The following is a 23733-nucleotide window of genomic DNA, read 5'->3' as shown; positions in this document are numbered from 1 at the left end:
ATATTTTCTTACTTTTTCATAAAGATGAATTTAACTTTCTTTAAGTTTAGCAATATAGAAACATATCATCGTTAGACGTGAAAAAAATAAATAAAACTATACAGTTTCTCACTTTCTATGAAAATTTATTTAGTTTTCTTCGAGTGTATCACTAATTGACATTAATCAACAACATGAAAAAAAAAAGCAACATTGAGACTGTATTTTCGTACTTTTCATGAAAATAAATTTAACTTTTTTCAAGTCTATCGGTGATACAAATTTACCTGATAGACTCTAAACAACATAACAAAAAAAGAACAGTGGAACTATACATTTTCTCGCTTTTCATCAAAATATAGTAATTCAACTTTCTTTTAACACTAGCAAACATTGATCAACAACATTTAAAAAAAAAACAATAACAATGAAACTAAAAAGTTTTTCTTACTTTTCATGGAAATAAATTCAATTTTCTTCAAGTTTACCAGTCATAGAAACTCATCATCGATAGACTCTGATGAACAACACAAAGAAAAAGGCAATCACTTTAAATATATTTTTTATGACATGATTATTCATTGATGGAAGTTTATTGATTATAAAAGTTTATCGTTGATAGAAGCATTATCGATCAATTTTTACGAATTATCAAAACTAAACAAAAATTGTGAATCATGCTAACATGTTTTTAAGAATATGTATATTTTCATTGTCAATATAATGGAAGTTTATCGGTGATAAAAGTGTATCACTTATAGACTGAAACCATTATTAATCAATTTTTATAATTTATAGAAAATAAAAAAAATCGTGAACCACACTAATACATTCTCAACGATATGCTTCTATCGTTGATAAAGACTTGTGATACACAAATATTAGTGATAGTAATATATCATTAATAATAACGGTATATCGACAGTAGTTTGCTTTAACTGATAAATTGATATATTTCTTCTATATATGATATAAAAACATTGACGACGATAGTATGATAACCATTATAGTTTTCTAAAAAAGGAGTATCAATATGTTGTTATGAAGTCTAATAATGATAAGACTTCAAAAGGTGAAAATTTTATGCATTCAATGATTTTTCTTGTACATTTTCTATTCGCTAGAGGGTTAATAAATTTTTTTTGTTATATTTCTAATTATTTTTTTAAAAAAAATTCTATCAACGATAGACTTTTCTAACGGTGAAGTCTATTAGTGGTTGAAAGACTTTAAAAATTGATAATTTCATGCCTCAAACATATTTTGGTGTCTTAATGAGTTTTTTTGGAACATTTTAAGTGGACTAAAGGTAAATTTTACTATATTTGCACTTAACTTTAAGTTTTGTTATTTTGTTCAAAATATTTTAAAATAAATAGTTAAAGTTGAAAAAAAAAATCATTGTTTCCCTACCTATGAAAGGACATGATACAGATAGAGAAACAACAAGTTATAACAAATACATCAATTTATGAAAACTTAAGATATTGACATCAATTTATGAAAACTTAAGATATTGATACGTTGGAAGATGCATTTTCTGTAGTAAAAAATCTAGGATATAAGTAAATTTAATGAAAAGATACTAAATATAATTCACTAAATTCACAAAAAATCATAAAGTGCCAGATTAATGATTACGAGTGTAAACTAGTTGGATTGAAATATATTTTTAGATTGGTTTAAGTTTTTAAGTTAAAGAGGTTGAGTTTGGATATATTGGAATTTGGTGGCATGAAACGCAAAAGAGAAGAAAAGAAAAAAAGAAAAAGAAAGAATGAAAATATTGTCAATAACTTTCCAAGCATTTTCTTAGCACTATTTTAATATTACTTTTCATTACAGATTTGATGTGTTAATTTTGAAAAAATCAGTAGGCTACCCACCAACTATCCTCTTACTTTTCTTTTTTATTTATTCATTTAAACACCAATTAAACCCCTTTCTAAATTCAAACTTAAATAAATATATAGAAAAATAGCACATTTTTTGAGCTTCCCTTCTCTTTCCCCTTCCCATAAGTTTCCCAAATTCCGCAGTCAGCCTCCTCTTTCCAGCTTAGACTCAAAAGAAGAAAAAAAAAACCACCAGGTAGAGAGAGAGACAGATCAGGGGGAAGAGTGAGAAACGGAGAGAGCAGATTTATCAGCACGAACCGGAGCACACCTCTCTTCCTTAACAATCTCATTCATTCTCATTCCATTGTCCTTCCTCCTCCTCCTCTCTCTCTCTCTCTCTCTCTCTCTTCATACCCCTTACTAACCCAACCCCTCTTTTCCCCTCCTCTTTCACCACTATCACTTTTCACCATGATCTCTTTGAACAGAACCTCTTTCCTGGTATTCCAATTCTGATCCATTTCCTGTTTTTCTATCTGGGTTTCTTCCTTTTCTTTTTTTTTCTTTTTTTTTTTTTTTTTTTTTGCATCTCTCATTTCTTCATTGTTGTCTTTCTTTTTTTTCTCAGACCCAGATGGGTGTTTCTGGACCTTGCTCCACTCCCTCCGGCACTGGGAACCGGCGCCCGATGGCTCTCAAGGTGGTGTCCATGGATTCCAATGGTCGAGCCGGTGATCGAAGCGGGAGTGTTCTGGTGGAGAACAACACTGTGAAAGAAATTGCTAAACCTCCCTCGCCAGTGGTTGAAGTGGAACCCAAATCCACCGCCGGCGCTTGGCCTCAGGATGCGTATGTTGAAGATTCTGCTCCCGCCATGAACGAACAAATCATGACACCTTGGAGCCTCTCTGTTGCGAGGTGAAGATCACGATCCCCATCTTTCCTATTCATAAGGATTTTTCCTTTTCTTTTTTTTCTTAGATTTGATTGTGTTGTTTGTTTGTTGACCTCATGTTTTTTTAACCTTGTGGCATCTTAATCGTGGCCTTAATTTATGTTTAAACGTTATAGGGATTAACTGATTGCAAATTCCATCATATTATTATATTTGAGTGCTATGCTTAATATATTGGTTTCTTCCATATCGGGGGTTTATTTTATTATCCTCCTTTTTAATATTTATCTTAGTTTTATATCTCGTGTGCTTCAACCTGAGTATTGATGATCATACTCCTTTGTTCTTGATAATTTTCTAGAGTAATATGTTCCTTCTTCATTTTTTGTGTTCAACCTAACGATTTTAATCTCTTCTGTTGTGGAGAAGAATTGGCATTAGTTCGGCTTTCGAACTGTTTCCTTTGATGCATGTCCTCCTCCCTTTACCTCTTTTCCAATCTAGATCGATCAATTATTAACTTCTGAACAGAATAATGTCTTTTCCATGATCATAGTCCTTTATTCTTGATAATTTTCTACAGTAATATGTTATTTGTTGAATTTACATTTCATAAAGTTGCTGATTTGTGATTGACTACTCTGACTTATTTGAGCTCTGTAAACCTTTGAGAAACTTCTTGTCCAGTTAACATGTTGCGCTACTTTCTCGTTTCTGCTGTCTTACATCTTAACCTTTCAAATCTAATTTTAGTTTTTTGTTGGTTTTGCTGAAACCTCAGTGGATATAATTTATTGCGAGACCCACGGCACAACAAAGGCCTTGCATTTACTGAAAAAGAAAGAGACGCTCACTACTTGCGCGGTCTTCTACCCCCAACAATTGTTGCTCAAAATCTTCAGGTTTGCCTTCACTTGAGATACTCTTCAGTCCCAGTGTAAATTTTACTTTCCTAGTTTTTTGATTATGGGAACTATTTGAATCTACTTTCCAGGTAAAGAAGATGTTGCACAATATCCGTCAATATCAAGTACCACTGCAAAAGTACATGGCAATGATGGATCTTCAGGTAGCCATTGTTGATCTCATCTTTAAGTTCTAGAACTTCTGAATGATTCTTGGTTATGAGTTTTGGATTTCATGATCTTGAATACAAGACTGTGAACCTTGTTCAACCAATTTTTGTTCTTAATTTGTGTATCATCCTTGCAAATACACAGTGAAAATTATTTTACGATATATTTTACGATATATTTTACAAGTCTATCTCAATATTAATACTTTGATGGCAGGATTCAGTGAATTGTGTCTTACAATTGACTTTTGCTGTACCGTTTTTTCAGGAGAGGAATGAGAAATTGTTTTACAAGCTCCTTATCGATCATGTAGAAGAATTGCTCCCAGTTGTCTATACTCCAACTGTGGGTGAAGCTTGCCAGAAATATGGAAGCATCTTCAGGCAACCGCAGGGTCTATATATCAGTTTGAGAGAAAAGTACGCCTCATTGCAATTGAGACTTCTCGATTGGTGATGCATCTTCTTCTTGGTTTTTTATGTTGAAAAGCTTGAGTTTTCTTTTGTAGGGGGAGGATCCTTGAGGTCTTGCGTAATTGGCCTGAAAAGAACATTCAAGTCATTGTAGTTACTGATGGGGAGAGAATTTTGGGGCTAGGGGATCTTGGATGTCAGGTTATTCCCTTTGCAATTCTTCCTTAAGGGATCTTGTTTAGAAGTATTTCAAATGATGATCATTATCTGAAGCTTGAGATTAGGCATCAAACTCTTTCTTCTTGTTTGTTATTATACCTAATGATCCTAACACAGAGCAAAATCCATGTAAATGTTTCAGGGGATGGGCATACCGGTTGGAAAACTCTCTTTATATACTGCACTTGGGGGTGTTCGTCCTTCTGCGGTGAGTTCCTACATAATCTTTTCCTATTCCTATATAATCTCCATTTATCTTGTTATAGAAAATGATAATAGTACTACTGATAATAATATTTTCTACTTATCTCAAGCTATTCTTGATTTCCAAAATTAACCTTGTTGCTTCATTTCTTTTTCTTGTTGGTTCACTGTTAAACTTTTCGTTTTTTCAGTGCTTGCCCGTGACCATTGATGTTGGTACAAACAATGAAGAGCTGTTGAACGATGAGTTTTACATTGGGCTCAGGCAGAAGAGGGCTACTGGGCAGGTTTGTGACCCATTCCTTCTCTGGTCGACATATCATTTGTAGTTCAATGTGAAAATTCATGACTCATATTGCATTCAAGCTTATGCGGAATGATTTTTTTCAATACAGGAATATGCTGAACTTATGGATGAATTCATGACTGCGGTCAAACAATGTTATGGGGAGAAGCTCCTCATTCAGGTATTTTGCTATAACTATGCATACTTATTCTGTGTAGTTGAGCAAGTGCATTCCTTTTTTCTTTTTTACTCATTCTGATATGTTTCTGATTCAATTTCCACGTTTTGAAGTTCGAGGACTTTGCAAACCATAATGCATTTGACTTGCTAGCAAAATACGGCCCAACACATCTAGTCTTTAATGATGACATTCAGGTTAGAACCCCTGGACTTTTTGTTTTACTACTTGGATAATCTCAATCAACTCTACTATAATCGTCATCGTTGAATGTCAGGGGACAGCTTCGGTGGTACTTGCTGGGCTCATTTCAGCTTTAAAGGTTGTTGGCGGATCCTTAGCTGACCATAGGTTTTTATTCCTTGGTGCTGGAGAAGTAAGTCCATAATGTCTAACATCTTAAAACTACTCCTAGTAATGTTGTTTTTCAGATTAACATTTGGTGTTGCCTTGGTTGTTTCAGGCCGGTACCGGAATTGCGGAGCTCATAGCCCTTGAGATATCAAAACAGGTTAAAATGAATAATCATTTTTAGACTATAGATTTTATTTGTTCTGAATTCATTTATTTAATCTTCACCTTAATTAACAAGAGCCAGTCCTTTGTTTACCGTAGACCAATGCTCCATTGGAAGAGACACGCAAAAAAGTCTGGCTCGTGGATTCCAAGGTTACATATTCATCAAGCTTGAGGAGAAGTTTATTTTTCACTTGTATTTTTTTTATAGTTTATTTCTCATTCATTTTTTTTTTTGTTTCTTTTGTCAGGGGCTGATTGTAAGTTCTAGGAAGGATACTCTCCAACATTTCAAGAAACCTTGGGCTCACGAACACAGACCTATCAAGAAACTCATTGATGCCGTTAAGGTGTCAAATCTTTCTATGTATCTCTGCAATTGCATATTCATATTTTGAACCAAGTTTTTAAGTTGTTCTATTTCCTGTTTCACTTACGCATCAGGAAATCAAGCCAACCGTCTTGATTGGAACATCAGGCGTTGGAAGAACGTTCACTAAAGAAGTTGTGGAGACTATGGCCTCAATCAATGAGGTATTTAATCAGTCTGACTGATTTTTCTTATATTGTTCAGTTTTAAAAGATTGTAGGCTGATCACGATTTGGGTAACTTGTTGCAGCAACCCATCATCCTCTCTCTTTCAAATCCTACTTCCCAATCTGAATGTACTGCTGAAGAAGCGTATAAATGGAGTCAGGTAATAGAATGGTTCATATCCCACCCCTCCCCCCCCCCAAAAAAAAAAAAAAGAGAAAAAAAAAACCCGAATATGGAAAGTGTGGAAAATGCATATTCATTTTGTATGACAATGTTTGTTTGTTGCATTCAGGGTCGTGCCATTTTCGCCAGCGGCAGCCCATTTGACCCCGTTAAATTCAAGGGGAAAATGTTTGTGCCTGGCCAGGTCCTCACACTTCAATTCAATTTAGTTTAAGCTTTAGCACAAATCATGATTTGGGTGCTAATAGTATTCTTTGTTGTTTTTACTAACAATTCAGGCAAACAACGCATACATCTTTCCTGGATTTGGTTTGGGGTTAATTATGTCAGGCACCATCCGCGTTCACGATGACATGCTTCTAGCAGCTTGTAAGTACTCAAAAGCCTATTAAGATTGATGCATCGGATAGCATATCAGAGACAGTATACTTTTCAAAGCTTAGATGGACTATGGTCCATAGCTATTTTTAAGTCATCATTTTTGTTGTGTCGGGTTTTAAACTTTCCATCATATTGATGTGTACTTGTTTATTACCATCAGCGGAAGCTTTAGCATCACAAGTATCCCAAGAAGATTTCGACAAAGGACTCATCTATCCTCCATTTACCAACATCAGAAAGATTTCAGCACATATTGCCGCTAGTGTGGCTGCAAAAGCTTATGAACTTGGTGAGCCTTCAACTCCATTTCCCTTTCCCAATTCCCAAACCCTTTCAAAGAATTCCAATTTGCTAATCATTCTCCCATTTCAAATTCTGTCATGTAGGTTTGGCCACTCGCCTCCCTCAACCTAAAGATCTGGTGAAATATGCTGAGAGCTGTATGTACAGTCCTAGCTATCAAAATTACCGGTAGATTAGTGTTGTTACTCTGCTGTAGCTATGTCGCATTGTTTGTTTATTTTCCGATAATGTTTTTTCTATTGTATTATTTTCTTTATGTTATGTAAGTTATTTGGTGGTTTAGAAATGAGCTATAGTTTGCAGTAGGTGTGAAAAAATGAGAAAAGGAAAAAAAAAAGTAGAAAAAAGAGAACTCATACAAGTTTTTCATAAAATTGAATGGAAACTTGTGCTCAAAATCTGAAGGATTCATGACTTGTTGTTGAAGTATATTCACAGGTTTCTTGTAAAAAAAAAAAAGAATTATTGTTGTATTTTTCTGTTAAATATGAAGAACTAAAGGACTCTGAAATTCCTTTTTCCTTAAATCAATAATGGCTATGGTGGGATCAAATCATCGAGGTTAGGAGTGGTAATTAGGCAAGTATTTTGCAATTTATCCAAATTATTTTATTTTATTCAATGTTGCTGATATCTTATACGTGTACGTTTAATGTAATAATGTACATATTGCTGTAATTATTGTTTCAATTATCAGATTTTATTGTCATTTTGTAAGTTAAAAGAGCATACTTACAGTTACAATAATGAAAATTGTGCAATTTAATTTAGGAATAATGTTCAAGCAAGAAGAACTTTTACAATCTGCTTAGAATCATGTTTTAGTTGGCACTGTATCAAATTCTATAAGAAAACAACATATCTCTAATCGTGCCTTCTTGACTTGCATTAAATGGTGTCACTATCACAATTATTTATTCTCGGGCAATTTTTTTGGGACAAAGATCATTTAACATGCTTACACGATTTCATTTAATTTTTATGTGATTCATCCAAAAATATGTCAAACACAATATAATAATTTTCATTTTTATATGATTCATCCAGAAATATGTCAAACACAATATAATGATTTAAGTCCTATTTAGTAATCATTCCGTTCAATTCACTTCTTGCTCTATCATTATATATAATTTGGATGTAATGAGTTTTAATCTATTAAGGAAGAAATGTCATTTGGCTACCAAGTGCTTGACCCAATTACTAGATTAAGGCATGTGGTTAATGATGATGTGTTGGACTCGTTGAACACACTTAGACTTGGGCACCTAGATTTGAATGATAGAAGTGATATAAAAGTTGGTTTGATTTTAATATCTTGTTTTTAAGTAGGGTGTTTGAGAACATTTTTGATAAAATAAGAATTAAGATGACTTCCTAAGAAAAATTTATAGTGATATGATAATACATACAACCTTCATTTATTATTAATTATTTATTATGTGGATTTTACATCATTTTTAAAAGCTCTCATATCGCAAGCAATTAATAGAGTTGTATGAAAAAACTCAAAAAAAAAAAATTGTTGGATTTGATAGACAATTGAGATGTGTTATACAACTACGATTGGAGCATAGTGATATTTAGCAAGATGTTGAAGAGTCTCCAACGTGTATTCATCGCCAAGGATGTCGCCCACAAGAAAAAGTATGCATTTAATAAGACATTATAGACTTACAATTTATACGATTTTTTTTATCGATTTTTGAAACAAACAACAATTGGGTATGACAATATAGAATGCCAACAAGTAGTATAAAATAGATTAAGAGCAAGTGAAGGGATTGAAGTGCAATAATTGAACTAAGCAAATGAAGACCAAAGTTTGTGACCTTAAAGTAATAGATGAAATGATATAGTTTGGTGGGTGCTTTGAAAGATAAAGAAAAGTAAAATATGGTAGAAAATTAGGGAAGTAGTATGAGAAATAAATGTTGTAAATAGATAAGAAGAGGAAAGGGATTCAAATTATTATAACCTCTGGTAAAATTGTGCCCACAACTTATGCACTCCCATCTTTTCACTTTCAAGCCTAGAGGGATTAAGTCATAACAACATCAAATTTCGCCTACAATCTATACCATAAACGACACTTTGGCAAGATAACTTAAACTAAAATACTCTAACACTTCAAACATAAACTATTATAACTCAACGATAATAACTTACTCCTTGAATAACTTACTCCTTACTCAAAACAGATGTTAGCAAAGTAAAGATAACTAGTGAGGCTTATCTTCGTCTCACTCACTAAACTCAATTAATTCTTTTGCATTTATTTGCATTCGAAATCTCAGTTTGTGAATGGACTCTAACCCCGTTTTCATTGATTAGGCTGCATAAGCTAAAAGAAGAATCTGAATCTCCACTTTGATAAGAGATTCTGGTACCAAAATGATATGTCATTGTCAACTTTTGTATGGATATGGGCAAAACAAATTCTCTAATGGTTATGTCAATCAATGTCAAGAGTGAGATTCTAAGCTAATGACTACAGGAGAAAATGATGTGAAAGGGGAATTTCAGTTATATGGAGTACCCAACAACGAAACTCATATTCTGCTCTTTTAAAAATTTAGCACTTTAACAAAAAAGGCAGCAGATGGTGACTGTAAACATCTCTTTGTTTTGTTCTCATCTCTCTCACATACGGCGGAAGAATTGGAAGACAATAGATTTAGAATGACTTTTCAGGTGCTTGAATACTCATTCAAAAGTCATTCCAAACATGGCCGAAATTAGGTGTTCGGTGTTCAGAGCTTCAAATGAGAGATATGTGTCAAAGAGGAGAATGTTTGCTATACATATTTCACCATCCTTGAGAAGATGCTTCCTGTCTTGACTGATTTTGTTTCAACTTTTGACAAATTTAACAACTGTTGCTTGTGGTATGCAATTTTACTGTGGCTGTAGTTAGCACTTCTGTTTCCTTTCACCATTAAAATTCTTGTACTCTCCAGCTTTTGTTTCCTTTCACCACTAAAATTCTTGTACTCTCCAGCTTTTGTTTCCTTTCACCATTAAAATTCTTGTACTCTCCAGCTTTTGTTTCCTTTCACCATTAAAATTCTTGTACTCTCCATTAGTGTTAGCACAGAATTCTTAGGTTAGTGCTTAGGTTAGTGCTAAAGAACCCAAATACTCTAAATGGAGCTATATTCTTATTACAACCTATGTATGGTATGTGCATGGAATATTACTACAAATGATTGTGAAATGAAATCTGGCTATTTTTTATGAAAATTTCACTAAACCTCGGGATGCTTCTATCTTCAAGCCTCAGATTCTTAAGCTCAAAATCTGGTCTATATGCATTGCTTCCCCCTATGCTTCTAATTTCTTGCTCTTCTATATAAACCTCTGGATCCTAACCATTATGTAAAACCCATCACTACATAATCTTCCTACCATCTTGTGTTCTTTAAGATGGAAAGAAATCAATTGTTGAGGCAGATGAACAGCATGAGACAATCATTCTTTGATCAGGTCTATTTGTCTTACTTAATCATCCATTTTCCTTAAAAACTTATCCTGTTTTTGTTTCTTACTTTGAAAAGCTTCACCTCTGATAACAACTTTCCCAAAACCTTCAAGTGGGTTGGAAGATTCGAACTTCTAACCTTAAGTTATACTCAGTTGGCACTAGTTAAAGTTTAACTACTATATCGAACCTTTCACCAGCTCTTATGATACCTATCAATGTAAACAAAGTGTATGGATTCCTATTCCATGCACTTCAGTCAAAATTCATCAAAAGTGTTCTTGAGCTAATGTTTAGACATTATTAGTTTCTACAGGGCTTCCTTGATGAACAATTTGTCCAGTTGGAAGAGCTGCAAGATGAAGCTAACCCAAATTTTGTCGAGGAAGTTGTAACTTTATGCTACCGTGATTCATATAGATTAATCCTCAACTTAGAACAAGCATTGTAAGTAAATTTCAAACCAAAAAACAAATTGTTCTTTCCCTTATTATCCGTTAATCTTCTAACATATTAATTTCAATGCAGACAAAAGAGCCCTCTTGACTTTAATCAGTTAGATAGCTATATCCAACAGTTCAAGGGAAGTAGTTCAAGGTAAATCACTAGAAAGAATTGGAACAATGATAAAAATTAAAAAAAAAAAAGTTTCATAAAGTGTAGAAATATTCTTTGTCAAGCTTTACTGAAACATGTTTTGTTTTCAATAATCTGTTTATGAATGGATGACAGTATTGGAGCAAAAAAGGTGAATGCTCAATGTACACTTTTTAGAGAATACATTAAGGCTGGAAGTGGAGAAGGGTATAATTAATATTTTTTTCTTAAATGAAATCACTATATAATTATTAAGATTAATTAACCTACAAGCGTATATATGCTCTAGTTTTTAAATTCTGATGTTATTTGTAAACATGTAAAGATGCTTTAGGACTTTTCATCAACTGAAGAAAGAACATACAACTCTGAAAAGGAAGTTTGAAGCTTATTTTCAGGTTCATATCTCACTAAAAGTTCTATTTCTGTTGTGGGTTAAATTAAAGCAAAGTTTTTATCTTTAGTATGATGTTTGTGTTATTTTGTGAACAGATCAAAAGGCAAGCTGGTCCAAGTCAAATTGCGAGTCGTCCCAAGTAAGAAATGATGGGGAATCAAAGGCTAAGACTTCAAAGTTTAGTTGTTAATTAAGTTTGGTAGAATGTTTATGAAAATCAAGCAGATTCAGTGGGAACTGAGGCCTTGGGATTGTATATACGTTTCAATTTCAAAGCTGTCTTAACTTTCTTGGTCAAATGGGAAGTAAGCAAGTCTTTGCCTTCTTGTGAATGGCTGTCTAATAGACTGAAAAATGGTCTTGATGTGATCAATTGCTTAGAATCAAAGTGCTTAATTTTGAGTATAGTGTAATCCTCTATTATGAATAATTAACCGTGGTAACTAGTTCTAAATGATTCATCTACCTAAAATCAAAATGTTTTAGATTGATTCTAAAATGGTTGAAATCATTTGTTATTTTTAATAAGTGAACTTAAAATTATATTTGAGAGTGATTCTAAAACGAATGAAATCACTTTTTTCAAAACCACTTATAAAATGTTTCTAATCATTCAAAATATAATAAGAAATGAGAATATTGCCTCAAAAAGTTTAAAAGATGGAAGAGATTTTCCCTAGAAGGAAAAAAGAAAAAAGTGCAAAAATTATTTGCTTACAAGTGTGAAATTAAATACTATTTAAAATTTTTAATTTTAAGGACTACAGACTTTATTTTAGATTATTGATTTTAAATATGTCAAAAGTAATTTAATCATTTAAAAATTACTCCATGCACTAAAAAAGAAATCTTTTAATACAAAAGTGGTATAATTGCTAATGTTCTTGTGGTACACAAGGTGCTTATTATACGGCAAGAGTAAAGTTGAGAATTTTAGTGTAGATGGCTTTGCCTACAAGTTAAGATATTTGATTCTTGTATGATGTTATTTATGATTTTATTGCTAAGCTCTGTAACACATTTTGTGAGCTATTTTAAAGTATGCAATGGAGTCCTTGTTCAAGTGGGCACAGTCAAACAACAAGTGATAGTATTTATATAATAATCTCAATGCACATGAATTAAACTGGATTTCTACCTATTCAAACACAACTTGTGATGAATTTCAATAGTAACCAATAGACTCCTTCAGTATAAACTGTTTAATTTATGGTTTTATAGATATCGAGCGTTAGAGTCCAAATAGGATGTGTAGGTGTTAAGCAGAGACAAAATAAAGAAACGACCTTGAAGACTTAGTGTCACAACGATAGTGAACAGTGTTGAATATAGAAGCACAAGTCTATTTGATTGAGGCATTACTCGCTTGTCATACATTTTTTGATATCATTAATTAGAACTTAATGCAGGTGATTGACATGTTTAGTAGGATTACAACTAAACCATTACTTAATATGTTGGCTAAGCATGGGTGATATTATAGTTATGTTTCCACGTATCAAGTAACAATTGAGATAACCTCAAAAACCTAAGCTAAACTTTTCTCACTTGATTTATCTCATTTAATTCATATTATTTACTTTTCAGCAATTTACACAAACAAACAATCACAGAACTCCCTTTGGTCATGGTAAGAAATTTGAACATTGATTAGAAGAAAACACATAGCTCCCCGTGGATGGACCTAGTTTTGTTGCTACTACTCTATCTAATTGTAGAAGTTATAGATTGGTTGTACAAGTGTATTTGATAGATTGAAGGTTTCAACAACTTTTGGTTCTTGAGTTGCATTTTGTACATTAGATGTGTGATTTATTTTTAATTTCTTCACAATTGCTAACTTAAACAAGAGGCTAAGGTGTTTTAGAAGCAACCTACTCTTCCTTTTTTTTTTCCTTCAAAACTTAAAAAGTTTTCAATACATACTACAGACATCTAAAATTCAACAATAAAACTCTTCAAAACAAATCGATTACACCATCTCTAATCCTCACCTAAAGATGCTTATCCATGTTACTGTATTGAAAAAGTCGAAATATTTAATGAATGACATCAACGGATTCATGACGACAAATGTTGTGCTTCGCCTTCATCGGCCAGATGATTAGATGTAAAATGAGGATTAGATGTACAATGGCCTTTAGCTTGCTGAAGTTGACTCATGGATTTCCTTCAAAGAAAATTTAATTAAATTGGACAACCAATTTATCATTGAAGGCTCAAAATATCTGTGGAAAGTTGTATACATCATTGAGAATATACAACTTTTGCTTATGCTTACTGGACAAAATGTAGCCTAATAGTATTACACAGGCATTCTTTACATCAATTCTGCTTCCACCATCATTATATGTTTTAGCTTCCTAAGCACTGAGAAGTGCAGCTCCATAGATTCTTTCTGCACAACCACAACATATGCTGACTTAAACAAGAGGCTAAGGTGTTTCAAAGGTGTATCAGTTCCACATCTAATCACATGAAACCTCATCCAACAAGTCCAAGAAGCCTTTCTTCGATGTCTTTTGAAGAGCTTTATCACAAGGAAATGGATTGGCTGAGGCTGCTTCAAATTTCATCCATAGTTCTTTCTTAAGAGTCTCCTCCCCAGCAAATTTCCCAACCCGGAATACACTTTCACATCCCTTCAACATGGGAGTGTTATCTATGTGCGGCAAGCTCACCCCAACTGGATCTTTACGTAAATTTTCTTAGTCAGAAGCGCCTCAGAAATCATAAAGCTAAACACTATAATGATAAATATCAAAATTATCTATGTCAAACAGATTCTAAACTACTTCATGAACAGAGTCAGAAATGTGTGGGAATTGGAAAACAATAAATACCTTGGTGGCTGAAAGATTTATTGGCTTCGTGACATCCACTTGAAGTAGCACTTTTAACAGAATGAGAATCAGATGGTTCCAGTAAAACGCATGTTTTTGGAGGTGACATATACCAGTCTGGTGAGGCTTCAACTTTCTTTCTGATTCCTGTTTTATGAGCTTGTTGAATACCTAAGAGTTCTGGATACTTTAAAGCCAACCCATCAGAAGCGTCACTGCCGGAAGAGCAATCATGAACTCCAACAGGAAAAGGCGTGGCCTTATAAAACCTTTTTTTATCTTTATGTGATGACTCTGAAATGGGTTCAAGCAGCACACAAGATTTTGGAGGTGACATTTTAAAGCACGGTGTCATAATTAACATAGAGCAATTCTTCTTTGATAACAATGGCGGGGAAGCAAATCCACGCTGATGAATTATCCCTGCCTGTGTTAAATCAGAGCCAGAAGGCTCAGCACCGCTAGGCTCAAGTCCATTACCTTCTACCAAATTACTCCCCACAACACTAGCCTCCGTTCCATTGCATTCAAGCAGATTCTCCCCAAGTGTTGATAAATCAGGCCCAGAAGGCTTGACAACACTAGGCTCAATTACATTGCATTCAAGTGGATTTTCATTTAAATCTCCACATGCAATAAAACATGGTTGTGTACTCTTAAGTATACCTGACTTCATTCCGTTAAGAACAGATTTAGCCACATGTTTCGATGAGAATGATTTAGAAATAGGAAGAGGAGTGAGTAAAAACATTTGTCTTCCTCTCTCAATGTTGCAACCAGCACGCCATGATACGAGAGGTGAAGGAGAGACCAGATCTTGAGCTTCACCGTGGTCTGGGCTGTCAGCAACGTTATTTTCCATATCATTAACCAACGTATTGCCTCCATTAGCCAACGATTGTCCTATACCATCATCAGAATCTTTTGATGGGTGAGAGAACACCTTCTGAAACCTAGGAAGCCAGGGCTGCATTTATGAAAATTATCCCACACGAGTTATCAGAATAAATGGATTGCAACTTACGATAAATTACTGAAAATTTACAAAGCACCTTTTGCTCATTTTAGCATTATTTTTCTATTTAAGCTATGTCCGGTAACTATTTTTTATTTTGAAACTAAGCCTGTAAATACTATTCCTATCACTATATTTCTTTGTTATGATCTACATTTTACCGGTAGTTTAAAAATCCAATTTAACCATTGTACTTGATAAAGACGTAAATCATGGTGAGAAACAAGGAGAAAATAAAAACAATTTTCAAAAACCAAAAACCAAAAAATGAAAGGGTTAGGATTTTGGGACTTTAAGAAGGTGCTCCCTTGTTTAGAGTTTGGATTTCCCCTCGTTCCATTACATCTATGAAATGATATTTCACCCAAAAAAAAATTTACCTTCAAAGAAGATAGTATATCGGATAAGGCATGAGTGAAAGATTCGATCTCTTTCCTCCCTTGTTTGTCTATTTCCTTCAATTCGAGTGCTTTCACAACGAGTTCATCGATCTGCCAATCCAGCACGGTGAAATGAGCAATGCAACATAACAAAACACAAAAAGATAGCCAACCAACTAGAACTACTACACAAATTATAGAGAATTTAACATTGGTGAACAGATGAGTACCACCTGGCTCAAGAACTCATATTAGAATTCATATGTACATAATCTACCCTTCTTAATGGACAAGGGCAACTAATATATGTCAATATTTTAAAAAAACAACTTCTTTGTTTGGGCAGATTACGTGTTTTTCTGTTTAGAAATAAATGGAGTTAACACTTACAAACAATGATTTCTACACTTCCAAGTAATTAACAGTACAGGGTTTTGATAACAGATTTTCACCTGAAGCTGAATGCATTCAAAGCACTTAAAGAAACAAAGAAAACAAAATTTATTATTATCAAACACAAACTATGGAATACAACTAACTAGATTTGTTAAGATCCAAGCGAAGAGTGAAATCAGAGTTGCTTAGTATGAACCGTCCTAGTAATTCCCTTCCGTTGTCACCAACTATAAAAATGAAAATCAAGATAGGCAGAACAAAATTCGATTGTAGGTATATGAATACTAACTGTAGAAGGTTCAAAATGGAGGGGAAATGGAGAGAAGAACCTGGTGAGTGAGGGCGGAGAGATCGGACTGAAGTAGAAGGAGGCGATCGAGAGAATCATCTAGGTCTTCAGGCTTAGAGCGGTTAAAATCTTGGGTTGTGGTGGGTGTAGTAGTGAGAGATTTGGAGGAAGTTGGAGGGTATTTTAGGTTGGAAACGTCCTTGACTGGCTTCTTCAGAGATGATTTCCTCCTGACCGGCATCTTGATCGCCGTCGGTAGCATGCCCTTGTTGAACCTGCAAAGGATGGCCTAATTACTTTTTGAAATGGTGCCCGTTGGCGGGATTTTGAAGTGGCTTTTGTTGTAAAATGTTGGTCTACAAATCAGACGATGGAACGGCCCAACAAACTCACTCTATTGGCCCATCAACTAAACCATATTAACTATATTTGCATTTATATACTAATTTAAATTTGGTTCCATTTGTTTACCATTATTTACTTTTAATTCTCTAATTTTAATCATTTTTGTTTCAATAAATCTTTCAATTTACTAAATTCAAACCATTCAAATTGCATTAACTAAATTTAAACCAGCTTTAATTTACTCCGACTATAAAATTTTAAATTTGAATCTCATCCAAAATAATTTAACAATAATGTATGGTAATACACTAATATCAATTATATCAAATACCACAAATACATTTTTCCTTCAATAATTTTGAACCTTTAAAAATTTTCTTATCCATGCCGCCAGTCCATTGTGAGCTAAAAAAGAGACCTAAAATTATAAATGTCAATAACACAAAATTAATTAACTAAACTTTTGAATCCGTTAATCTTCGTTATAGAAAACTATTATAAACTTATAAATACACTCCTATGTCATTTGTGCCTATAGTAAAATAAACATTTGTTTATAATAATCAACTATAAACAGGTCAGACTCATTCTCAAATAAACAATTTGTTTATGATAATCAACTATAGACAAGTCAGAGATTCGCTGATTAGGTGTAATACAAAAAGATGTTGATTAACGAACAGATTGTATAGTTTTGTTGTCTTGTGATTGTCTTAAGAAACCTGATTATTAATTTGATCAATGCTTGCATTTTACTTTATTATTTTGTTAATAATTTATTTGATATGAATTGTGCTAAACATGCAACAAATTGTTTTTCTATTTTACTTGTTAATTTTATATTATATAGTATGTTTCCATGGATTTACCCCTTTACTTTCAATTTACTGCCATTTTTCTTTAATATAACAAAAATTTAAATATAGCACAGCAAACTATTTGATTGCAATCTACAAACATAATTTAACTACAATTATAAATTGAATTATCAACAGATTCCTCCATTGATATAATCTTAAAAGTTTTCCTATCACTTCACTCTTTCTCTCATAAAAGGACAACCTGGGTAGAAAAAGTGGGGCATGGGGATGAAGAATAATTCCTTGGCCTTTATATATGAGTTGGAAACCATGTTAATACATTATTCTTTCCTTACCTTCCAACCTGGCTTTTTCTTTTTTATTTAGTGTTCATCCAAAATATGAGAAGTAATGTACATTGAATATTTTCTGTACCACTTCAAATTATATTGCAGCCTTTCTGCATTGACTCTTCATGACAAACATTCAAATAAATAAACAATCTCAATGATAATAAATGCAATTATGTGCATGGGATGCATTTGTGGCGCTTCACAAAGCCAGAAGGAGATTATTCAACATAAGTGTGTTCTTTACTTGTACTAGGAAACCTAAAAAAGCTCTACTTAGGCAGCCAAGGGAGGGTGCGAAGATTGTAGGCAAAAATTGATAATGCAAGAATATGAAACGGTTACCGATTAATAGACAATGACTTTACCCAAGGCACTCGAAGGGTGGCTGCTGATGCTATACAATTAGAGAAGATGAATCAGGAGAGGTTCAATGGGCAAAATAGTAGATGGCCATATGGCAGATTGATGGGTTGAGCTGATGGAGTTTCACAACTATCTTCCTTGGACAAGACCACTAAAAACTTGGCTGTTACCAGCTAGAGTGGCTTCCCACTCGATCGAAGAGAGTAGGATTTGTGACAAGGATATCACAACTTGCTTCATGTCGGGACGTAGGATTGAATCTTCATCTACACACTGCTTTGCCAACATGGCCACCTATTGAAAAACAAGTACCAAAAAATCACAACATTTAAAATCAGCCGCAGCCATGAAAGGTCTTGTGTAAAATTGACATTACTATAAGAGAAGAGACTGGACATGATTGTTATAGTTTTGAATATGTATTGTAGACCATTTTCAAAAAACATTTCCTAGGACAAGTGTTGAGAAACATGTCCAAATGTTGAAATTTCATCTACTTCCACAAACAGTAGCACTCAGTAACCATCATATGCTATGTTCCCTTGAATGTACTTACGGTTCTTTTTCTTTGTCATTTCTAATAATCAATCAGTAGCTATAAAAACACAAACATCCTCCTTGAAGGTGTTGAAACACTTTCTGAAAAGCTTTTCAAGAAGCTATCCTAAACCCAGAATAAAATGGAAAAGGTAATTATGTACCTTAAATAGACAGTCATGAGGATACAAATCCATCATACTTGGATCAACTTGATCTTTAAGACTTGCCATATTCATGGGATCAGGTGCATTCCGAAGAACAGCTAACATCTGCATTATGCCAAATACATTGTAAGCTTCAAAAAGTTAGAATCAAATGGCCATAGTGCTTACGAAAACTGAGATATACAAGAATAACCGTAGCAATTATGAGCTCAAAAAGCTCAAATTAAGGCATGAAATGTGTATTTTTATTTGAGAAATAACATAAATTCTCCAAAGTAGCACATATCCAGCATGATAGAACTTACAATAGATGCTAGTGACCGTCTTTCAGGATTCTTCATAGTTGTCCCCTCAGTTCGTATAATTGCCTCCTTTCCAGTTATAAGCTCAAAAAGAACGACACCATAAGCATACACATCACTTTTGGTTGTGGCAAGACCATTACTCAAATATCTAGAATGAGTGAGGGTTAAAGAAAAATCAGTTTAAATGAAATTTTCAAGAAATATTCAGCCATCGTATTCTGATTACTTACTCGGGAGCCAAATAACCGTATGTACCAACAACTTTGGTTACTGTAGCTTCACCCTCATTTGTTTTTCCAACAAGCTTGGCCAACCCAAAGTCAGAAATCTAAACAAGGAAGGGGAGGAGGATTTCAGTTGAAAGTATTTTGCCTGATTAAACAGAGACAGACGGAACTAGTAAGATGCTTAATCACCTTTGCTCTAAAAGAACCATCTAGTAAGATGTTGCTTGTCTTAATATCTCTATGGACGTAATGAGTTTTAGTATGCTCATGAATGTACTCGAGACCTCTCGCAGCATCCAAAGCAATTTGGAGTCTCATAATCCAAGATAGTGGCGTATGACCTGTAATCAGGATGCATGAATAGAAAGCAGCATAGCTCAATAAGCAACATTTTTTTTATCCAAAGCTAAATTTACCTTGTAAAAAGCTTACAATGTTAATCTATAATCTTAGATAGCCAGGTAGTTTATACAAGAAAAACATCCAAACTTTTCACTTTAAGCAAACAGATTGCTTGCAAGATTTTAAGAATTAGCAAAGTTAACAAAAAATAAAATAAAATAAAAGCTTCGGAAAATAATTTGATTAATGGGTATGAATGTGGTCTTACCCTTGTTCAGAGGATCATGTAAATGGCTTTTGAGGGGACCTTTTTGAGCATATTCATAAATAAGAAACAACTCATCCTCACTGGCTGCATAACCAATCAATTCTACCTTGAAAAATGTAAACCAAACAGAAGTCAAGATTTCAAGTTGTATGCTTTTGCTTGAGCAAATAAATACATCAGTACATATAAAAATAGTGGATTACCAGGTTAGCATGATGAACCTTGCAGAGGACTTTCATCTCTGCCATAAACTCTTTAGTTTTTGTTGCAGTCATTCTTTTTATAGCAACTTCCTAAAACATCAGATTCATTGAGTTAGGGCAGTCAACAAAACAGATATGCTTAATCCAGTAAAATCCCTCGAACATGAGGTAGATGATCCAAACCTGATCACGCAGGATGCCATAGTACACTGAACCATAAGTTCCATGGCCAAGTAGACTTGAATCAGAGAAACTATCGGTTGAGGAAACAATTTCTTCGCATGAAAAAACTACAGGTTTGTCCACATCAAATACATTGTTCTCAATAGCTACATGAAAGACAATCCAAATAGCAGTTAGACATGTCTAAAATAATTTAGAAAACTGAGGTTGACGACATCTAAAGTATAATGAATTGCTGCTTATGCTATCAACTGTGCGAGAAATTAAAGAATTTCAATCTACGAAAGAGCTAGTGTGCAGCTCTAGTTGAATAAGCAGGAAGATAATACCCAAAAGTATGTGAGCAAGTCAACACTAAGAGTTGGAAGCTCAAAACTAACAAAAATAATGCATTTATTCTGTTCGGATCTTAGTTAGTCCCATTTGAACCATAGGCCACGATTCATAAGTCAACAGCTCTAGCATCAAAGTTTGTAGAGAGCAATTAGTATAGCATGAATCTGGGAGCAATAATTTAATAGGAAATTTTACAAGCTATGGTAGAACATGAATCTTGGAGGGGTAAATGGCATACAAAATCACATAATGAAAGGGGACGAGCCAGAGGAAGAAATTGGCAACTATCACGATGTTCTCTTTAAAATTATGTTAAATATTATTGTCCCAGTAGAAGTCAATGGGCTCCTTCAATGAACCCAGGTGGATAAACCAAGCCAATAATGCTCATCAAATTTTGGCAACTGAGACCAGGAAAAATAAGGCCAAGAGCTGAAACTACCTTTTGGAATTGCACTCTGGTTGTCACTGGATTCCCTGCTGGCTTGCTTCCAATCTGCAGAACTGCAGCAAATATACCTTCCTGAAGCACAGCAGAAACTTGACTTCCCAAGAATATGGAACTTGTGGGAAACCTTTCCAATGGGATCTTTGGAGTGGCTACTCCTTGATCTAGAAAAGCATTTCAACCACCTGAAGCAAGCATAACCTACTATGCCTACCAAAATCAGAACAAGAATAATTCCCAAACTTCCAACGATCCATATATATGGAGGATGACGTTTGGGGCTCTCAGCATTATCTGCAATTCATAACCCCATAGAGTTACGATTTTTCTCAAGTTCATAACAAATTTAGGCAGTAATTAGAACTCAGAATGTAAGAACCGTAAGGTTAATCCCTGAGAGGAAGTATTCCACAGTAGTGTTGAAAAATAAAAATAAGCAGCAGCAAACAAAGTAAATCTGGAAACAGACAACTTAAAGGATCTAGAAGAACTGCAAATCCTCCTCCCAAATATTGTGAAGTTTAAAACGAGAGTCATTGTCAATGCCCTTTTATTTAAATTTCCCAAGTACAAAATTCACTTCTGAAGGATCACTAGATATAATCTTCAGTTTTTAATATCGGTTGCCATACATGTCAGTAGATTTGACTTGACACAAAAACAAACAGCCACCTATTTCAATATTGCTACCAGACACAATTACATCAACTACTTGTTGACTTTATGAATGTCTTCCTAAGAGTGTGCAGCAAGAAAGTACATATTGTCTGAATGAGAAATGTCGAAGATATTCACCCACCTGAGAAATTGTTCGGAGTATAGGAAGGAGCTGGAGTAGGAGCAGGAAAAATGTTCGTCTCCAACGGATAAGGATCTCCAGGAACTACAAAGTTCACAAGTTAAATGATTAAAAGAACAAAGGCGAACATCTGCAGAATCATAACTCAGAGTAGAAACACTAACCCGAATTCAAGGGAATGTAATACAAAGCGCCCGCAGTAACATTACCCGGATTTTCAATTCCATTCACCGACTCAATGCTATCCATACTAACCCCAAATCGACTAGCCAAAGACTCTATGGTATCACCATCTCTCATCACATAGCTCAACAAATAGTTCCACAACCCGCTCGAACAAGCACAAAACAATCTCAAAGACACAACAGCGCCGTTCCTCGCCATTCGAGTTGTGTTGGGTAACAACGCAAGCCCATCATACGCTTCCATGACTATGTCATATACACGACCGCGATTGGATTTGATAGTAAAAGTGGTGTTGGTTATGTATTTCTTCAACCCAGAGGCACAGGAGCAGTTCTTCCTGATGAACACATAGTCCTGACCATTCCCTTCAACGGTTACATCTTCAGGCAATACGTCGAACATACTCTGGATCACAGAAAGGGTCTGATTTGGCTGAGCCTTAAAGGCCAAAAACGAAGTGCATAAACGAGTTGTGTCCGTACAATTCAAGGGCATGGGGTAAGAAGAACAGAGGGAATGATCTTGAAGAAGAACAGCAAAGTATAGAAGGAAAAAAAAAGTAGAAATTCGTACAGGATTCATTGACCAAAACATTGAATTCTAGCTCCGAAGTTACCGGATAAAGATAGTGAGTTCAAACAGTCAGTAACAGAAACTAGTGGCAGACAAAACTCGATCAAAATTCAACATACAGAAATGAAAAAGAGAAAAAAGGAAAAGTAGAAGAAGTGTATGTGGGTAAGTCAGAAGAAAAAAAACCCAATAAGAAAACCAAACAAGAAGATCATAATCTGTATACAAAAAGACTAAAAAGTAGAGAGATGGGGAAGAAGTATATGAAAAAAGGGAAAGACCCAGAAGATGAATGAATGAAAAAAGTGAAGATTTGTAGGAAACAGGAAGATTTAGAGCAGAAAACGAAGGAAAATGAAGAGTATGCTAAAATTGGGAAAAGAATAATGGGGGAAGGAAGAAGAAGAAAATGAGCTGGAAACAGAGAAGGGGTTAAGGTGGGATGAAGGAGAGAAGTGAAAAAAGTGTAAACAGAGGCATCTGTTTTTGGGTAAAAGTGATGAGTGATCATAACAGTGAGAGTCTCTGGTAAAACCCTCTCTTCCCATCAACCTTACTACACTGTTGGGAGTAAAGGCAAAAGAAAGTGATGACAAGGGTTTTCCACATCCATACACATGGAGATTTTTTGACAACCAACTCCCCCTTTTTTTTCTTCTATCCCTAAAATACCCTTCCTTCCCTTTGGTCTTTCTTTCTTTCTTTCTTTCTTTCTTTTATCAAATATCTATGTTCATGTTTCACAATAAATATCAAATAAATCCCTTTTACAATGTATGTTTGTGGTTATATTTTAATACTATCTTTTCAAATATCTCCATTAATCTCAAAACATAGTTTCATATCCTAATGAAAAAACAATATACCATTCAATATAGAGGGCAATTTACA

At 34.2% G+C, this 23733-nt stretch overlaps 4 protein-coding genes across 7 annotated transcripts; 2 read left to right on the top strand and 2 right to left on the bottom strand.

Annotated features, from left to right (window-relative positions):
* The first annotated feature begins 1978 nt into the window (after window positions 1–1978).
* Window positions 1979–7536, top strand: LOC101214108 (NADP-dependent malic enzyme). The gene is made up of 20 exons (XM_004150736.3): window positions 1979–2318; window positions 2446–2735; window positions 3494–3614; window positions 3707–3781; window positions 4056–4207; window positions 4297–4402; window positions 4563–4628; window positions 4816–4911; window positions 5020–5091; window positions 5202–5285; window positions 5366–5464; window positions 5552–5599; window positions 5704–5757; window positions 5856–5954; window positions 6049–6138; window positions 6225–6302; window positions 6435–6509; window positions 6604–6694; window positions 6867–6995; window positions 7093–7536. The coding sequence occupies exons 1-20, from the start codon at window positions 2289–2291 to the stop codon at window positions 7179–7181; spliced, it is 1944 nt and encodes a 647-aa protein (XP_004150784.1). The 5' UTR covers window positions 1979–2288; the 3' UTR covers window positions 7182–7536.
* Window positions 7537–10220: 2684 nt separating this feature from the next.
* On the top strand, window positions 10221–11938 carry LOC101213867 (histidine-containing phosphotransfer protein 4). 3 transcript variants are annotated; one of them, XM_011653184.2, is made up of 6 exons: window positions 10258–10495; window positions 10798–10937; window positions 11019–11087; window positions 11223–11294; window positions 11413–11485; window positions 11580–11938. In XM_011653184.2, the coding sequence occupies exons 1-6, from the start codon at window positions 10436–10438 to the stop codon at window positions 11625–11627; spliced, it is 462 nt and encodes a 153-aa protein (XP_011651486.1). In that variant the 5' UTR covers window positions 10258–10435; the 3' UTR covers window positions 11628–11938. The 3 variants fall into 3 exon arrangements, with proteins under 3 accessions (XP_011651487.1, XP_011651486.1, XP_004150783.1); XM_004150735.3 differs by having other exon boundaries at window positions 10279–10495; window positions 10807–10937; XM_011653185.2 differs by lacking the exon at window positions 11223–11294 and having other exon boundaries at window positions 10221–10495.
* Window positions 11939–13345: 1407 nt separating this feature from the next.
* Window positions 13346–16727, bottom strand: LOC105434902 (hypothetical protein). 2 transcript variants are annotated; one of them, XM_011653183.2, is made up of 4 exons: window positions 16448–16727; window positions 15723–15833; window positions 14328–15294; window positions 13346–14170 (listed from the first exon to the last, which is right to left on the bottom strand). In XM_011653183.2, the coding sequence occupies exons 1-4, from the start codon at window positions 16667–16669 to the stop codon at window positions 13953–13955; spliced, it is 1518 nt and encodes a 505-aa protein (XP_011651485.1). In that variant the 5' UTR covers window positions 16670–16727; the 3' UTR covers window positions 13346–13952. The 2 variants fall into 2 exon arrangements, with proteins under 2 accessions (XP_011651485.1, XP_011651484.1); XM_011653182.2 differs by having other exon boundaries at window positions 13346–14176; window positions 16448–16726.
* A 1142-nt stretch (window positions 16728–17869) lies between these two features.
* LOC101213624 (lysM domain receptor-like kinase 3) lies at window positions 17870–23420 on the bottom strand. Its single transcript, XM_011653181.2, has 11 exons — window positions 22248–23420; window positions 22084–22167; window positions 21279–21578; window positions 20501–20646; window positions 20318–20407; window positions 20115–20220; window positions 19694–19845; window positions 19508–19605; window positions 19278–19425; window positions 18970–19077; window positions 17870–18562 (listed from the first exon to the last, which is right to left on the bottom strand). The coding sequence occupies exons 1-11, from the start codon at window positions 22861–22863 to the stop codon at window positions 18398–18400; spliced, it is 2013 nt and encodes a 670-aa protein (XP_011651483.1). The 5' UTR covers window positions 22864–23420; the 3' UTR covers window positions 17870–18397.
* Between the last annotated feature and the right edge of the window lie 313 nt (window positions 23421–23733).

This window comes from Cucumis sativus, chromosome 3, assembly GCF_000004075.3.
Source record: "Cucumis sativus cultivar 9930 chromosome 3, Cucumber_9930_V3, whole genome shotgun sequence".
Taxonomy (NCBI): Eukaryota; Viridiplantae; Streptophyta; class Magnoliopsida; order Cucurbitales; family Cucurbitaceae; genus Cucumis; species Cucumis sativus.
The sequence above is the reverse complement of the archived record's forward strand: the minus strand, read 5'-3'. Positions and strand labels throughout refer to the sequence as shown.